General features: G+C 40.0%; 1 protein-coding gene across 3 annotated transcripts in view; it reads left to right on the top strand.

Annotated features, from left to right (window-relative positions):
- The first annotated feature begins 4,263 nt into the window (after nucleotides 1-4,263).
- ANKRD28 (ankyrin repeat domain 28) overlaps nucleotides 4,264-15,489 on the top strand; it is a 180,851-nt gene continuing 169,625 nt past the window's right edge. For all 3 annotated transcript variants that reach the window (XM_090284361.1, XM_090284362.1, XM_090284363.1), the window contains exon 1: nucleotides 4,264-4,634. In XM_090284361.1, coding sequence (XP_090140487.1) covers nucleotides 4,608-4,634 — 27 coding nt within the window. In that variant the 5' untranslated portion in view covers nucleotides 4,264-4,607. The remainder of the gene's footprint in view (nucleotides 4,635-15,489) is intronic.

The raw sequence follows: 15,489 nt of genomic DNA, 5'->3' as shown, positions 1-15,489 counted from the left end.
ATGTGAGGATGCAAGCTCTGCACACAGCTTCCAATTTCCTGGTGTGGGTAGAGGCAAAGGCATCCAGTTTGTGGAGGTGGCAGTGGTTGCAAGGTCAAGTTTCTGACAGAATTGGCATTGATGTTGCCAACAGAAGCAGATGAGGAAAAGTTTGGTGCTTGATAGGAGCAGCAGCAGTTTATCATACTAGCTCCACTGCATGGCTTAGAGCACTTTTTCTAGAAGCTTAGCCTACACTGTCCTTTCTTGTTGTTTTCTCAGTTCTCTCAAAGACTCTGGGGGCTGTTAAATATCAATTTAAGAAATCCTTGCTTGGATTCTGTTGTTTGCAACAACAAACCTCAACCAATAAAATAACTTGTAAAAGTCTAAAGTTGAGGAATTCCTCACGTCTGAATGAAAGGTGTCTAGTCATTAACTCAGGACTCCCATCTGTATCATCTACTATATTTTTAAGGGCTAATATTTTAATTTCACTTGGTATTAAAATTCCAGATACTGGCACTTAAAAAATACTACCCATTTATATTAACCAAGGTATTTGCTTATTTATCGTTCCTTCTCCAATCTCACTTATTTCTTTTGGTTTCAGCTTTTTTTCTCGTAAGAGTATATTCTTAATATTTCTTTCAATAAGCATCTCTAATAAGTTTTAAATTTTGAAAATGTGTTTATTTTGTCCTTCCTCTGGAAAGATGGTTTAGCTAGGTACAGAATTCTTGTTTTTCAGTTATGGACTCAATATTTTGAAGGTATTTCCATTGCTTTCTATAACCTATTGTTGCTGATATATCTGCTGATTGAACTTTTCTCAGTGGTAACTTTTAACATTTCCTTATTGTTTGGTATCCTGAATGTCACTGCTATGTACAGGTCTCAATTTTAAAAATTTATTCTGCTTGAGCATTAGCATCTTCCTTTGATCTGATAACTCGTGTTCTTTTCCAAGCTTGAAAAATTCTCACACATCATCTTTATGAATATTGCCTTTGCTTCATACCCTTATTTTCTCTCCTTTAGAACTCTTTTACAGGTATATCAGGTCCTCTAATTCTATCCTCTAGCTTTTTGAACTTATCTTTGCTGCTTTGGCAGGTTAGTAAAGGCATTGCCATGTATTTCAGGCTCTTCATAAAAATAATTTTTAAAATAGAGATTATCTTACTCAAAAGTCATTAACAGTTGTCTATTTCTTACCACAGAAGCTACTCTTCAGGCTTTCAAAGCCCTCATGCATCCAGACTCTGCCATTGTTTAGTTGGGTAACTACAAGCATGCTTTCTTTGGTCCCTGGTTTTCCCAAAGAAAACCGAAGAGCTTATTGAGATTACTGAAAAACTTAGAGGTAAAGCATGTAAGGTGCTGACAAATGCACAACATGGTAGCACATAAACTAAAATTTGGAGTGGTATCCTAGTTCACAGCAATTTCCTTGGTGGTCATCTATATGAAATCTTTCCTCCCACCATTTTAGACATTAATTCTGAATGGAAGCTATCATCAATTGCTTGGTTGTTGCGACTGGCTAAGGCATGAACACATGAGCCTAGTCCAACTGATCAGCCATTCCTTGAGACATTTAGAATTTGAGGTTTCCTTTATGATTGCAGAGTACTGAAAAAGTGGGTAGAGCATGCTGGCTGTAGTAAGAGAGAATGAAAGCGACATTTAGAAAAGGGGGAGGGAAAATAAGGGTGGAAAAGAGATTACTAACACCATTCAAGTTCCTGGCCTCATTGGCTTTGATGATAGACTTTTCAATACTATAGATTCCTTTAACATCTGAATACTTTATAATAGGCAGAAATACTTTATAATAAAGAGCTGAAACTATCAGAATTTGAATATGAATCTTATTTCATTGTATTGCGTAATTATATAGATTTCTTATTCCTGTATTTTGGAATGGTTGTTATCCTTTCTCCAGCTATGGAAATGTAGCTATTGTAATAATAACATTAAATTTGAATGATCCTGCAGTTCCCACAGCCTTTCATATCATTATCTTACTTGCTTGGTGAGATGAATCATCCAGGTAATGTAAAGCTTAGTTTTTATAAATGATGTTCAGAATACAGAAGGTGAGAACCAGGCTAGGTATTAAGCATCCTCTATCAGGAGACCTCAGAGACTACTATTGGTAAGGTTGTCAGAGATGGTGCACTATAAAACATTTTTATTGATTATTGTTAATTAGAAAATTTCAGAAGAGCTCTAAAAAGTTTTATTAGCTCAACCATAAAACCTGTTAAAATGCATATTCCACAATTTAAATTCATACTCTCAAATGCACTTGTGTTTTCCCAAAAGTTAATCTTCATCATGTTCCTAATCAAGTTCTTGTTGTGCATTAAAATTCTGTAACTTTAACCTACAACAGAGATTACTGGGGGTGGGGCAGGGGAGAGAGGATGTATTATTTCTGCCTAGACATCCACAGTGCTTAACAGGCTCATGTAGGAATGAAGGTAAATTCTTAAACTCCTTGACTAAGAGAACTCTGTATTGGCTCTAGCACATGAGAAATTTTTACAAAGGTAACTTGCAAACACACAGTGCTCTAGTAATATTATCGTAACACTTTTGTTTTGGAGAACTCAAATGCTTTCAGATTAACTCTTTTACCCTCACAAAACTGATCAGCAGAGGCTGAGTGACAAATAGTATCCCTATTTTATCTCCTGCAATTGATGAAATAACAGAGAATGATGCACCAAAAATAACGTGAAGCGAGAGCAGTTTGACTTCTTTCTGTTACCTCCCAGTTATGAGAATCCCTCCATTTTAAGTAGAAAACACAATTTATGATGACGAATGTAATTTTTAGATAAGAAATTGTTTCTATAGAATCAGTATGCACTCATATTTTCATTTTTTATGGGACTAAAAGATAAGCTTTTTTGTTGTAAGTACAGCATTCAATATACTGAAGACCTGGCACAGGTCCCCCTTTCTCAAGACTGCCATTAGCCTCAAATCGATCCTCTGAATAGTCTATCCCAAGAGACACAATTGATGTAGGGAACGTGGGGGGGGGGGCCGGGGGGTGCTTTTTAAAACCGAGCCTGACGTCACACATTTTGTCCTAACCATCTGTACCTTTTATTAACCAGAGGCTGGAGCCGCCCAGGCGGACAGACACAGGCGCACAACAGTCTTCTCCCACACAAGCCTGGAATGGTAACAGTGTGCGGCTGCCTAAGAAAGAAGAGCCGTTTCAGAGCTCCGCGGTGGCGTGGGGGTGTGTGTAGCAGGGTGAGGGAGTCACTCCTCTTCTACATCCAAAGATGCTCTTAGATGGAAATCCAGCATATCTTTTTTTTTTTTAATTGATTTCTCTCGAGTGGGAGGCAAAACCTTTCAGGTGCGAAAGAAGGGGGGGAAAAAATCAAGCCCGGCAGGGGGACGCTGGAGAGAACCACAGCCTTGCTTCGGATTGGGACAGCGGGTAGAGAAAGGCTCGGGGCGTCCACAACCTGTTCGGCTGCAATGATGCCGCTTTCCGCCGGAGTTCCAACATCGGCCGCCTCCCCCACGGTTGCTGTCCCCGAGAGGGAACACCCCGCCAGCAACACCTCTCACCTTTCCGCACATTCTCCAGTTCGAGGAGTGTGTGGCGGTGAAGGCACTCGTTCTCCTTCGACGTGCAAGATCGGCTAGTTCATTCTTCCCCCTCCCCGGATCCCTTTGGCTTTGCCCGCCACCCCCAGGAGGGCAGCAGCTTCCCGGTGACCACCTCTCAGCCCACTCCTCTGGCTCTTTCATTCTCCCCAAACCCAGGGGCGCATTCTCACTCTCCCTCCCTTGCGAGCCTGGTTTGCATCCCTCCCCTAGCCGCTTCCAGAAAGGTTGCACCTCCAGGTGCCCATCGCTCACACCCCTTCCGGCCCTTCACCCCGTTCCTGCAACCTTCCCTGGCCTTAGGGCGCGTTTCCACTCTATCTCCACGTGCAAGCCGGGGGCCCCTTCCGGGTAACCCCCACCTTCAGCCCCGGGCTCCGCCCACCGCGCCCAGGGCGCGCACCCACAGCACCTGGCCGCCCCTCCCCCGGCTCCGCTCCCTGCCCTACTCCGCAGCTCTGCTCGCGCCCCAGCTCCGCGCCCACCCCTCGCGGCTTCCTCCTTCCCGCCCCCTCCTTCTCCGGGAGGCAGGGGGGTGGCCCAGAGCGAGCGCGGTGGCGTGGCCAATGGGCGCTCGGTTTACTCTGGCCTCTCCCCCGCGCGGCCGCCAATCGCGGCGGGCGGTGGTGGTAATATTGTGGAGTGGAGTTTGGATGCCGCCGCTGCCGCGGGCTGGAACGGCGCGGCGCGGGGGCTGCTAGGGTATTTCGGGAAGGGGGCGTGAGGAGGCGGCGGCTGCGTGTGCAGGCAGCCGAGGGAAAGAGAAAGAAAGGAAGGAAGAGGGCGGGGAGTCCTCAAAGGAGGAGGCGGGACTGGCCGGTCTCCTCACCTCTCGGTAGCGGCGACGGGTGGCTCGGGAGGTGGTGCCGCCCCTTGCCCACGAACCCCGGAGTGCAGCTGGCCGCCGACCCGCCGGCCCCGGGTAGCGGCCGAGGCCACTGGGGCTGGAGCGGTGGGCCAGGGCGGCGGCGGCGGAGGCGACCGCCATGGCGTTCCTTAAACTCCGTGACCAGGTAGGTGAGAGGCGGCGGGGCGGGATCGCGCCGACCGGGGAGGAAGGAAGGGGAGGCGGGCGGGCGAGCGGTGTGGGCCGCCTGGGCGCCCTCTCGGCGGAGTGGCTGCGAGGGAGGCTAGGTGCCGTCCCGGCCACGGCGTGGAGCGGCCGGGCCGGGGACCGCGGGCGACCCTCCTGTCAGCGAAGCCTGGGCCGGGTAAAGCCCACGTGCGCCTGGGGGGCTCGCCGCAGCCTCCGCGAGAGGGGCGGGTCCCTCGCTCGCCGCTTAGGCGTCCGCGTCCGGCGCGCTGCCGGGTTTGAGCCTTCTCCCTCCTGCCAGGTGAGGCTCGGGCCTAACAGGTGGCTTCCTGCTGCCGGGCGAGAGCGGTGCTAACAGCCGTGACCTAGGGTCGCGACCTTCCTCGCCTGTTTGTTTCGTCGGATAGTTCAAGGCTCAGTCTCGCCGGGTTGAGGGCGGTTGAATTTGCCTAGGGACTAGTTATTCAACGTGCGAGTTCCCAGACTTGTTTTCTTTTGACATCTGTGCACCATCTTGGTTACTTTCTTGACTTGGGAAGAGCTGGGCAAAGTATACATGAAGTGCCGGAAAGAGTAGTGAGTCTCATGGACTGGAAAACGAAATTGTAACTATGTAAGAATGATTTCTACACCTGAAAACATGGGAAGATGGGTAACAAGGCTTTCAGGAAATGCAGAGGGAAATTAACGTGAAATTTAACGAGTGGCAGTAGACTTCTTAGTGCTGAACATTTCTATTTATACCATTCGTTTTTCTGAACAGAAGATTTTAAACAGATTCGAGGGGGATGTAACTTGCATGCATTGGGGAACGAATTATTCCGAAACTTTTTACCTCTTGCAAAAACAATGGGGAAAATTTGAGATGTACTTTTAATATTGTCTCTTTGTGATTATTGTGCTTTAAATTCTGAACCTAAGTGATATCATGAATTCTCCTTTCACAGGTGAATGTTATTTTATATTTAGGCTGTCATAAGTGAATTTTATTTTTAGGCTGATGATTGAACTATCATTTGGTATCAGGAAGGTTTTGCTGGTGGTATTAACATCATCAGGAAATGATACTTTGAAAAATTCTACTCTTTGGTCAAGTTTATACATTGTATTTCAAATTATACAACTATATTATCCAATATAACCACTAGCCACATGTGGCAACTTAAATTAGTTAAAGTTAAATAAAATAAAAATTGAATCCCTCGGTTCTACTAGCTGCATTTCAAGTGGTTAGTAGCCACATGTGACGAATGGCTATCGGACTGCACAGATACAGAATTTCTGATTTGTATCATTAGAAAGTTATGTGGGACAGCACTGTTAAAGAATGACAGGTAAACCACAGTTAAAGTGTAAACCAATTCCTGCTAATTCCTGTAGAGTTAACTCAACTTTATACTCTCAGTGGTGTGAAACTCAAGATCTAGGTTCTCCACTAATCTTTACACATCTTAATGGTACTTCATGCTACCATAAGTTATGGTTGAAATAGTGATTGACTTTTGTTTTGTTTCTAGTCTTACACCTTTGAAAAAGTTTGCATTAGGAATTCGGTGAACTCTTAGAATAGCATCCCATTTTACTCACCATCAGGTTTCAATCGAAACAGGATTGTGTTTTCAGTTGGACATAAAATCCATAAAATCCAGTTGCACCGTTGCATTTGTGTATTTAGGAATTGCAGTTATGAAGCAATTGTGGTGCTACTCCACTTTTATGATCTGTTAATGCTCAGTGATGATGATGGTGTATAAAATGACACCTATAAGCTTGAGAATACTTAGACAAGTTAATGAAGTGGCATGGCACAGAGGGGTACAAACATTGAAGTTTACCTCTACTAAGTAATTGGCTCACCTGGTTTCTCTTTTGGAAGACTTTGAGAAGCGAGTTTGTTTTTGCCTAGTTTAAAGGGAATAGCTTTTAAAAGTCATCTTATATGTTGATATTTTATTAGCTGTTAGAAGTGATGGTAAAAATAAAATGGAATGCAAATACTACTTTAATATTTCCTATCTATAGGAATAGGAGTTCAGCTAGATGAATTATTTTATTTGGAGAAAAGGAGGTCTGGATAAGTACATAGAATTATAAAGCTGTAAAGTACTTGATATAGCATTTAGCTCAGTCCTTATTTATACTTGAGATAGGAAGTAGATCTTTTTTCTGTTACAATATTTCCATATTCACTTTTGTGTATTGTTTTATTCTATCTTTGCATATACAATTTGATACATAGAAGCTATAAATTGGTAGGAGGTGTTTTTCTTTGTGCACATAAGCCTGGGGGCGGGAGCAGGGCAGAGGGGGTGGGGTGTACTAAATGGCTGAAACATAAAATCTGTGAGTAAATAAAGCAGTTCGTTTTCATATCCAATCAAGAATCTGAATAAGACAACATCCCTTGTTTTATGGCAATACCTAATATGGGGATAATCAGTTACTATTGTACTATTTTCTATTAGTAAATAAAAATATTTTTAAATTGTAAATAAAATGAAAATAATTTGTTTTCTGTTGGTAGTAGGAACATAAACTCTTCCCTTGATTTTTTTTCTCTTTAAAGTGTTTATGTAGGATGAATTTGTAACACTTGTAGGGTTTTATTCAACAAGTGTCACTTTCAATACTTTTGTATTTGCAGCGAATAAATTGTAATCATACATGATTACATTTAGAAAAAGTTTTAATTTAAATGTTTTCCAGTTTTATTGGGATATTATTGGCGTGTAAGTTTGTACCATGTAAGTTTACAGTATACAACATGATCCTTTGATACTTGTATGTGTTGTGAAATGGCTAACACGATAGGATTAGTCAATACCTCTGTTCCCTCACATAATCACTACTCTTTTGTGTGTGGAGATAACATTTAAGTGTGAGTGATAACATTTAAGTATTGTTAATTATAGTCACAATGTTGTACGTTAGATCTCCAGACCTATTTATGTTATAGCTGGAAATTTGTACCCTTTGACCAATTTCATGATCATATTTTATCAGAAGTAATTCATAGTATAACCTAATACGAAAGGTAGGTGGTCTTTGTTTAGAGCAGGGATAACATACTCACAACTGGAAAGCGAAATGACAACTGACTTGAGGCTTCGCTCTCTGGAAGACAATAAGGAATGAGGAGATCATGGCAAATAAGAGCAGGTATGTTAGTTGCTGCTCAGCTCTGGGCCATTGTTACTGTTCAGGTGGGCCCAGTATTTTTAGAACTCCAGTTTTGTCTTTTTAGGAAGCCAGAGTTTGAGATTCGTATGAAATATCTATTTATAAATGTTGGGAAGTTGGTAGTTTCCATTGACAAAAATTTTAAGCTGTGATTTTTTAAAGGGGTCTAGTAGAGGACCAGTTGGTAACAGCTGGTTTAGATCAGCTTAAGAAAAAAAACCCCTACAAAGTAAGATTCCTATTAAAAATTTTTCTTTGAGATACAATAGCCCAAATGGCCATAAACTTTTTAAAATTGAGAGATTTTACATAGCGTAAAATTCACTCTTTTAAAAAGTGTACAATTCAGAAGTTTTTAGTATATTCACAAATTTGTGCCAGCATCACCACTATCTAATTCCAGAATATTTTTATCACTGCAAAAAGCCATTAATAGTCACTCCTTATTTTCTCTTCCCCCTGTTCCCTGGAAGCTACTAGTCTACTTTTTGTCTCTATGAATTTGCCTATGCTGGATATTTCATATAAATAGAATCATACAGTATGTGGCCCTCTGTGGGTGAAGACTTACTTCACTTAGCCTAATATTTTTAAGGTTAACCATGTTGTAGCATGAATTACTTGGTCATAAGTATTTTTATATAATGTTTCTAAAAAAATTTTTTATGTTGTATTACTGGTGCCTATCGTGTGCATATATATAATCAGGGATGTTTGTTTTTATTTTCTGAGGTTTATAACTGGAGTTAAACTTTGCAGTACTGCTAAAGAATAATAGCTTTTACACTTGGATTATTTTTGTGTAGGAGCTTTCATTGTGCTCCCTTCTGGGTTAATGGTCAATAGGTAAGGATACTTTTTTTTTTTTTTTTAATTTTTAAATTGTTTTTCCATTACAGTTGACCCACATTTTCCCCTGCTGCTCCCCTCCATCCTGCCCACTCCTTTCCCACAGTCAATCCCTACCCGGTTGTCCATGACCATGGGTCATTTATACTAGTTCCTTGACTAGACCCTTCCTCTTCTTTTCCCCCTTTTCCTACTCCCCTCTCCCCCTCGTCACTGTCAGTCTCTTCCTTGTTTACATGCCTCTGCTTCTGTTTTGCTCATTTGTTTGTGTTGTTCAGGTAAGGATTCTTGATATTTTTTAACAGGATTGGCATATATCAATTAGTAGATATTGGATGAATGAGAATAACTTAACTGCTATTTTGGATAGTTAGTAAGTTCTTGATCAAATATTCACTAAAGGTAGAATGTTATTTGACTTTAATAGGAAAAAAATAGAGGATCCTTGAAGAAATCTAATAACTGGGGATACAGAATGTATGAAAGGGAAAAAAGAAAAAAGAATGTATGAAATGCCTAAAAACCCTGGTGCCCAGATATTCAGGTATTCTATATTGAATGGCCCCTTGCTTTGTGTTGAAGTCTGTGGGGGACACAGGAGTTCAGTAGTTAACTACCTCCGTCTGCCCTTAAGAATCTTATTGGCTAGAAAAGGAGAAAAGACACACAAAAATGCATGGTGATTGAGATACTTCGTGTGAAAAGGTTTATAGAAGTTGAAGAAAAACATTTGGAGCATATTATTTGGAAATGTAACATAGTTCAAAAATGTGTGTCCTGTGTTTCCTGAATTTTTTTTTTTTTTGAGACTTTGTACAATACAGTATAGAACGTGGAGAGCTCCTTGAGATACAGATAACATGCTTCAGAATTCACAAAGGATCACATGATCTGATTGTAGGCAGAGGGAAACCCTTCATGGCAAGGGAGGTATTTTATGTTCACAGGAAAGATTTGTTGAAAGCTACAGCTGTGCAGAAAAGCAACAAGAGGGAATTATGAAGGCAGGCTGGAAAATGAGGGTGATATATCTGTGGTGGGATAGTGAGGAGGTGGACCTGATTAGTGTGTGTAGTTGGAAGGGACAAGAGATAGATGAGCTAAATTAACAGTGACTAAATTATGGAGAACTTTGAATACAAAGCTAAGAAGTTTGACCTTGACATGTAGGTGATGGGAAGTCATAGCTGGGCTTTCTTAACCTAGGGTCTTTGAAAGGCTTCAGTGCATATATGTACTTTTCTCAAAAGGGTTTATAACTTTTATTAGATTTTCTGAGGGGCCTATGTCACCCAAAAGTTAAATAACTACTATAGGTTTTAGAACAGTAGACTCTAAAAGACAAATAGGTACACCCAAGATCAATTAGATGGCTACCGTTGTAACTGAGAACATATGTAAAACATTTTAGTACAAACTGAGTACATTAAGTACAAAGCAAAAGTTTAAATGTGAATGAGTACATCTTTAAAGGATCCTTATATTGATGACTCACTTGTTTGTACAGTTGAGAGTATCTTATGTTCATGTGACAGTTGACAGTTCTTTGTTGTATAGTTCCACTAAGGTAAATTAAACATGAAATTCAGCCAGACAGTGGTTATGGTGGTAAGATGAAGGAAAAAAAAAGCAGATAATCAAGGTTAGTTGGATTTGGTCGCATTAGATTTCCCAGCATTTTATATTATTTCTTTTAATTTTTTTAGTCTAATGTAAAATTTTATATTCAGTGAATGCACTCTACTTGGGCTGGAGTGAGATACTCCTGGAAAATGTTCTATACCAGAAAAACATAGTTTAGGATGAAATATTTTTGTTTTGGATAATATATCTCATGGACAGTTCACATCAAACCAATCACACAGTAACACTCGTGATTTAAGTTAAAATAAATGAAATCTCCAGTTATTTAAACCAATAATATTTTAATGTGTTCCAGTACATTGTATACAATTATTAAAGTTCTTAAGTACTTCAGATTTAATTTTCATTCCTACTCTCCAGCTCCTTATAGGATACTGATTTTAAAAAAGTTACCAGCCTTCTCTGTGTGTATACTGATTGGCATACAAAGTAAAATCTAGATAGGATTGTTGCCTCCACAACGTTAGCGAAAAGCTCACTTTTGCTTAGTAAATTTAAGTTCAAATTGTTCATTATTGATAGTTTGCCATTTTAATTTATTTACTATAAACCTAAAGGTGTATCTTTTCTACTCTTAAGGATATAAGGCTACAGATAATATGCAGCAAAGGACAATTAAAATATTTTAAAAGAAAAATCAGGAAGCAGTTACTTCTGAAGCAAATGTTTGTTCCAGAAACCTAGATGAGGTTATTACATTGAGTATTACTACATTTGACTTTATTTTCTGTTATCTAAGGTACCTAAGCCCCCACACAAATTTTTTATCTTAAAATAGGAAATATAAATTAGTCTGGAGAGGCAGCTTTTTTTCTTGCATCAGTTTGATAGCTTTTTCTTTTTTAAACAGCTTTATTGAGATATAATTCTCACACCAACTTAAATTGTACAATTCGGTGATTTTTAGTATATTTACAGGGCTGTATAAGTATCACCACAATTAATTTTGGAATATGTTATAACTCCACAAAGAAACCTCTTAACCCTAAACCTGTCACTTCCTCCCTAGCCCTGGACAACTGCTAATTTGCCTCCTGTCTATGTATTTGCCTAGTTCACTTAGCATGTTTTGAAGGCTCATTATATTGTACCATGTATCAGTATTTTTATTGCTGATATACTATTCCCATTGTATCATTCCACATTTTATTTTTTCACTCAACAGTTGATAGATAATTTGGATTATTTACACTTTGGGACTAGTGTGAATAATGCTGCTCTGAACATTTGTATCAAAGTTTTTGTGTTGCAATACATTCTCATTTCTATTGTATATATACTTAGAAGTGACCTAGCTGGGTCATGTGGTAATTCTGTATTTAGCCTTTTAAGGAACTGCCAGTTTGTTTTCCATAGCAGCTGCACCATTTTGCATTCTCCCCAGCAGTGTATGAGGTTCCAACTTCTCCACATTCTCAATAACACTTACTATTATCTGTCTTTTTAAAGCATTTTATTATAGTCATCCTAGTGTATATGAAGTGATAGCTCCTTGTGGTTTTGCTTTACATTTTCCTCACGGCTAATGATGTCAAATATCTTTTATCAGATTCTTTGTCCGTGTTTTGGGCTACTTGTCTTTTTATTATTGAGTTGTAGGAGTTCTTTATATATTTTAGGTGCAAGTCCCTTATCAGATATATGATATGCAAAAGTTTTCTCCCATTCTGTAGATTATCTTTCTACTTGGTGGTATATTTTGAAGCACAAAAGCTTTTAGTTATCAGTGACTCCTAGAGTTTTAACTAGAGGGTATAGGTGATAGGGCATGCAAGAAGAGCAGCTGGTTTGAGGGTAAAATGAATTCAGTTTTGCCAATAATAAGGTCTTAGTGGGACATTTATGGAGAAGCGTCGTTATGTTATAGTAAGCAGTTAAATGTGAGGCTGGGCTAAGGGAAGTGTTCTTAGTGGTTATTGAAGGGAATGAGGTAACTCAGGGAATGAAAACAGCTCATGGCCAAGGAAAACAGAATGGAGACTATGAAATGAGGGGAGGAAGGGAAGCCTGAGAAGAAGCTACCAGAATTGGGAAGAGAGCCATGAGAGACTATCCAGGCCAAGGAGGGAAGAATTTCCCAAGTTACATCTGTGTTGTCTTAGGCTCAAAGGTTCAGTTTTTTCATCACTTTTTCTTTTTATCTAGCACATTGTTTTAAACTTTTCCATGGAAATATTTTTTCTGTTTGCCCCAAACTCTTTACTTCCTAAGCCAGTAATTCCTAACTTGGGCATATATCAGAGTCACTTGGCTAGCTTAAATACAAATTTTTGGGTCTTGTTAGATCTGAATGAGGATGACTTGGGGTAGCGCCCCAGAATCTATATTTTAAAACTTCTGGTAAAGACTGCCTCACTCTTCACCAAGCTTGTTTCCTTTTCTTTCAGATTCCAAACTCATGCATTATTTATTTACTAGCCCCTCTTGCATTTGGGGATGGCCATATGATTGAAATGTGGCTGTAGGAAATTGAGCAGAGAAGTGCTGAGTGTTTCTTTAGCCCTGACCTGTACAAACTTCTTTTGAACAATGCTGTCTTCTTTACCTGCTGATTGTGTATTGTCTGCGAGAGCAGCTTTGGAAATGATGGTCCAAAAGAGCTGAACTTCTGTCAGCTTGGGTCATCGCCAGCCTCTTGTGCCCCCAGATGATCATTAACATGGATTTTTGGACTTCATGTGAGCATGAAATAAAAATAAACTATTATGTTATGCCCCTGTTTTGGGATTTATCTATTATAACATTCACTGTTTCTTTAATCACTGTAACTCCCTAAATTCTGTTTTGGGAACCACTGCCTTTGGTTTGTAGGTTAGTCTTCAGCTGTTGACTTCTAGACCTTATATATAAATACTATGTTTTCTTTGTAATAATTTTCCTGGAAATGGTAATAATTAACATCATGTTTATCTTATTAAGCAATACACATCTCTGTGCTTACTGCCTGCTGGTTCTTCATACTAGGATACCTCTTTATATAAAAAGGGGTCTCTGCCTTTAGTATGGGATAATGGAGTTAGATAAGGGTAATTATCTTATTTGTGCTTTGAGACCATCAATGGAGAAATGACTAATTGAACCCAATGGTAGAGTTGGGGCCCTTATTTTAATGGGATTTTATTTATGTTCCTCCTTTAATATTGTTTTCTCTTTTCCTTAGTGGGCAAAAGCCATACATAGTCTGTATAAAATCCTTTAGAGCAGCGACCCCCAAACTTTTTGGCACCAGGGACCTGGATGGGGGGATGGTTTTGGAATTATTCAAGTGCATTACGTTCAAGCTCACCTCCTGCTGTGTGGCTCGGTTCCTAACAGGCATGGACTGATTGATACCTGTCTGTGGCCCTGGGGTTGGGGACCCCTGCTTTAGAGGAATAAAAACTTCATTTTTGGTAGATTTGTGTTGCATGAGGGTATTTTGCTTAAGCCTGTGTTTTTTCTTAATCTCTACCACGAAGGAAAAGAAAATGAATACTATAGGAAAACTGCAATTTTTAGTCTTGATGTAGATTATATTATTAAACTTTTCTTGCAATTAACTAAAGGTTTTTGCTTTTTTAAAGGAGTATCTTATTGATTGCATTTTCTCTTCTTTTCCTTTTGAGGGAACTTTTGGATTAGAAATGGTGAAAGTAAAAAAGGATTTCCTTACTACTATCTTTAATATTATATTCCTATTAGTGTGAATTGATTAGGATAAAATAAGATATTTCAAACAGGACTTTAAAAGATTGTGTGTGTAGGTAGGCAAACAGAAACCTATATTGGATAGTTCTCTGAATGGTGAGAGGTATTTCTCACTTTTTTTTAACAGATATTATTTATTTTTTAGAGAAAGGGAAAAGGAGGGAGAAAAAGAGGGAGAGAAACATTGATATGTGATCAGTTGCCACTTGCACACCCCCAACTGGGGGGCTTGGCCCTCAACCCAGGCGTGTGCCCTGACCAGGACTTGAACCAGCGACTTTTGGCTTGCATGCTGGCACTCAGTCCACTGAGCCACACTAGCCAGGGCTCCCTCACTTTTTGAAAGCTTACATGTTAAGCAGTGTGTAATTACAGTGTCATACGGGGTCATGCCAAGAGGGAGAAGAGTGCCCCTGGGAGAACCAGAAACAGCTAGGCAAGCAGCAACCACACCCTGGAGAAAAATGGAGTTAGTTGATCTTGAATGTTAACAACACTTGGCTTTTAAAGGATGTAAAAGCAAACTAGAGCATCAAGGATGAGACCTGGAGTTGAAACCCAGTGACTAGTTCAGAAAAGTAAGTGTAGTATTAGATAGATCCAGTAAGTAGCCAGCTTTTCCTTCTCAACCTTTCTTTCAGTCTTTCAGTCTTTTTTGCCCAACTGCTCAAGCTTCAATTCTAACTTCCAAACACGATCAGTATCTGCAGTTTCATCTCAGTCTTCTACCTCCTGCGACTTGCTGTTCTTTTCATTCCCATCCCCTTCTCAGGCTGTACCCTTTTCTCAGTGAGCCATGTTCCTCCCTTTGGTGCTGTAATGTCAGTCTTTTATCCTTGTTCTCTACCTTTTCTACTCCTGTGTGTGGACCTTCATCAAATAGCCAGATATTTCTCCAACAAAATGGGTTTATTCAGCAACAACAAAGAACTGCGATTGAGGACATGCAGTCTTGGTGAACCACAAGCAAGTCCAAAGAGCAAAGGAAAGGTACAGTTCTTCCATAGGGCAAAAGGGGGTTTAGAGGGGCCCTGGTAAACAAAGAGTACATTGGAGGAAACTGGGAGTTCAAAGTATAGTGGCTTTCCGTTGCCTGAGTGTCTAAGGAGAGGATCCTTCTTCCTGCTGGAGCAGTAGAAGAGAAAAACATCTTTCTCTTGGAGATGAAAAGTATGTCTCTTCCTGTTTGGGGTAATTGACTGAGTGATAGGGCCTTAGAGCTTCCCCTACAGGCCCGCTCAACTACAATTTAATGAGACTTCCACTAGTCTTCATATATACTTAGCCCCAACACGACCCTTTCATGTTATAGCTCCATTTTTTTAAGCTGTGGCTTTATCAGACAAGAGAAGCAAATGAACTGAAGAAAATGTTGAGTAAATTATAGTGGATATCATACATAGATGTAGTAAACAATTGTGATAGTCTTAATTGAATGTCTGAAATGGTAGAGCATGTACTTTTAATTCTGGCTC

This window comes from Furipterus horrens, unplaced genomic scaffold (assembly GCF_987537825.1).
Source record: "Furipterus horrens unplaced genomic scaffold, mFurHor1.1.pri manual_scaffold_7, whole genome shotgun sequence".
Classification (NCBI taxonomy): domain Eukaryota; kingdom Metazoa; phylum Chordata; class Mammalia; order Chiroptera; family Furipteridae; genus Furipterus; species Furipterus horrens.
Note: the sequence above shows the minus strand (reverse complement) of the source record. Positions and strands in the feature narration are given on the sequence as shown.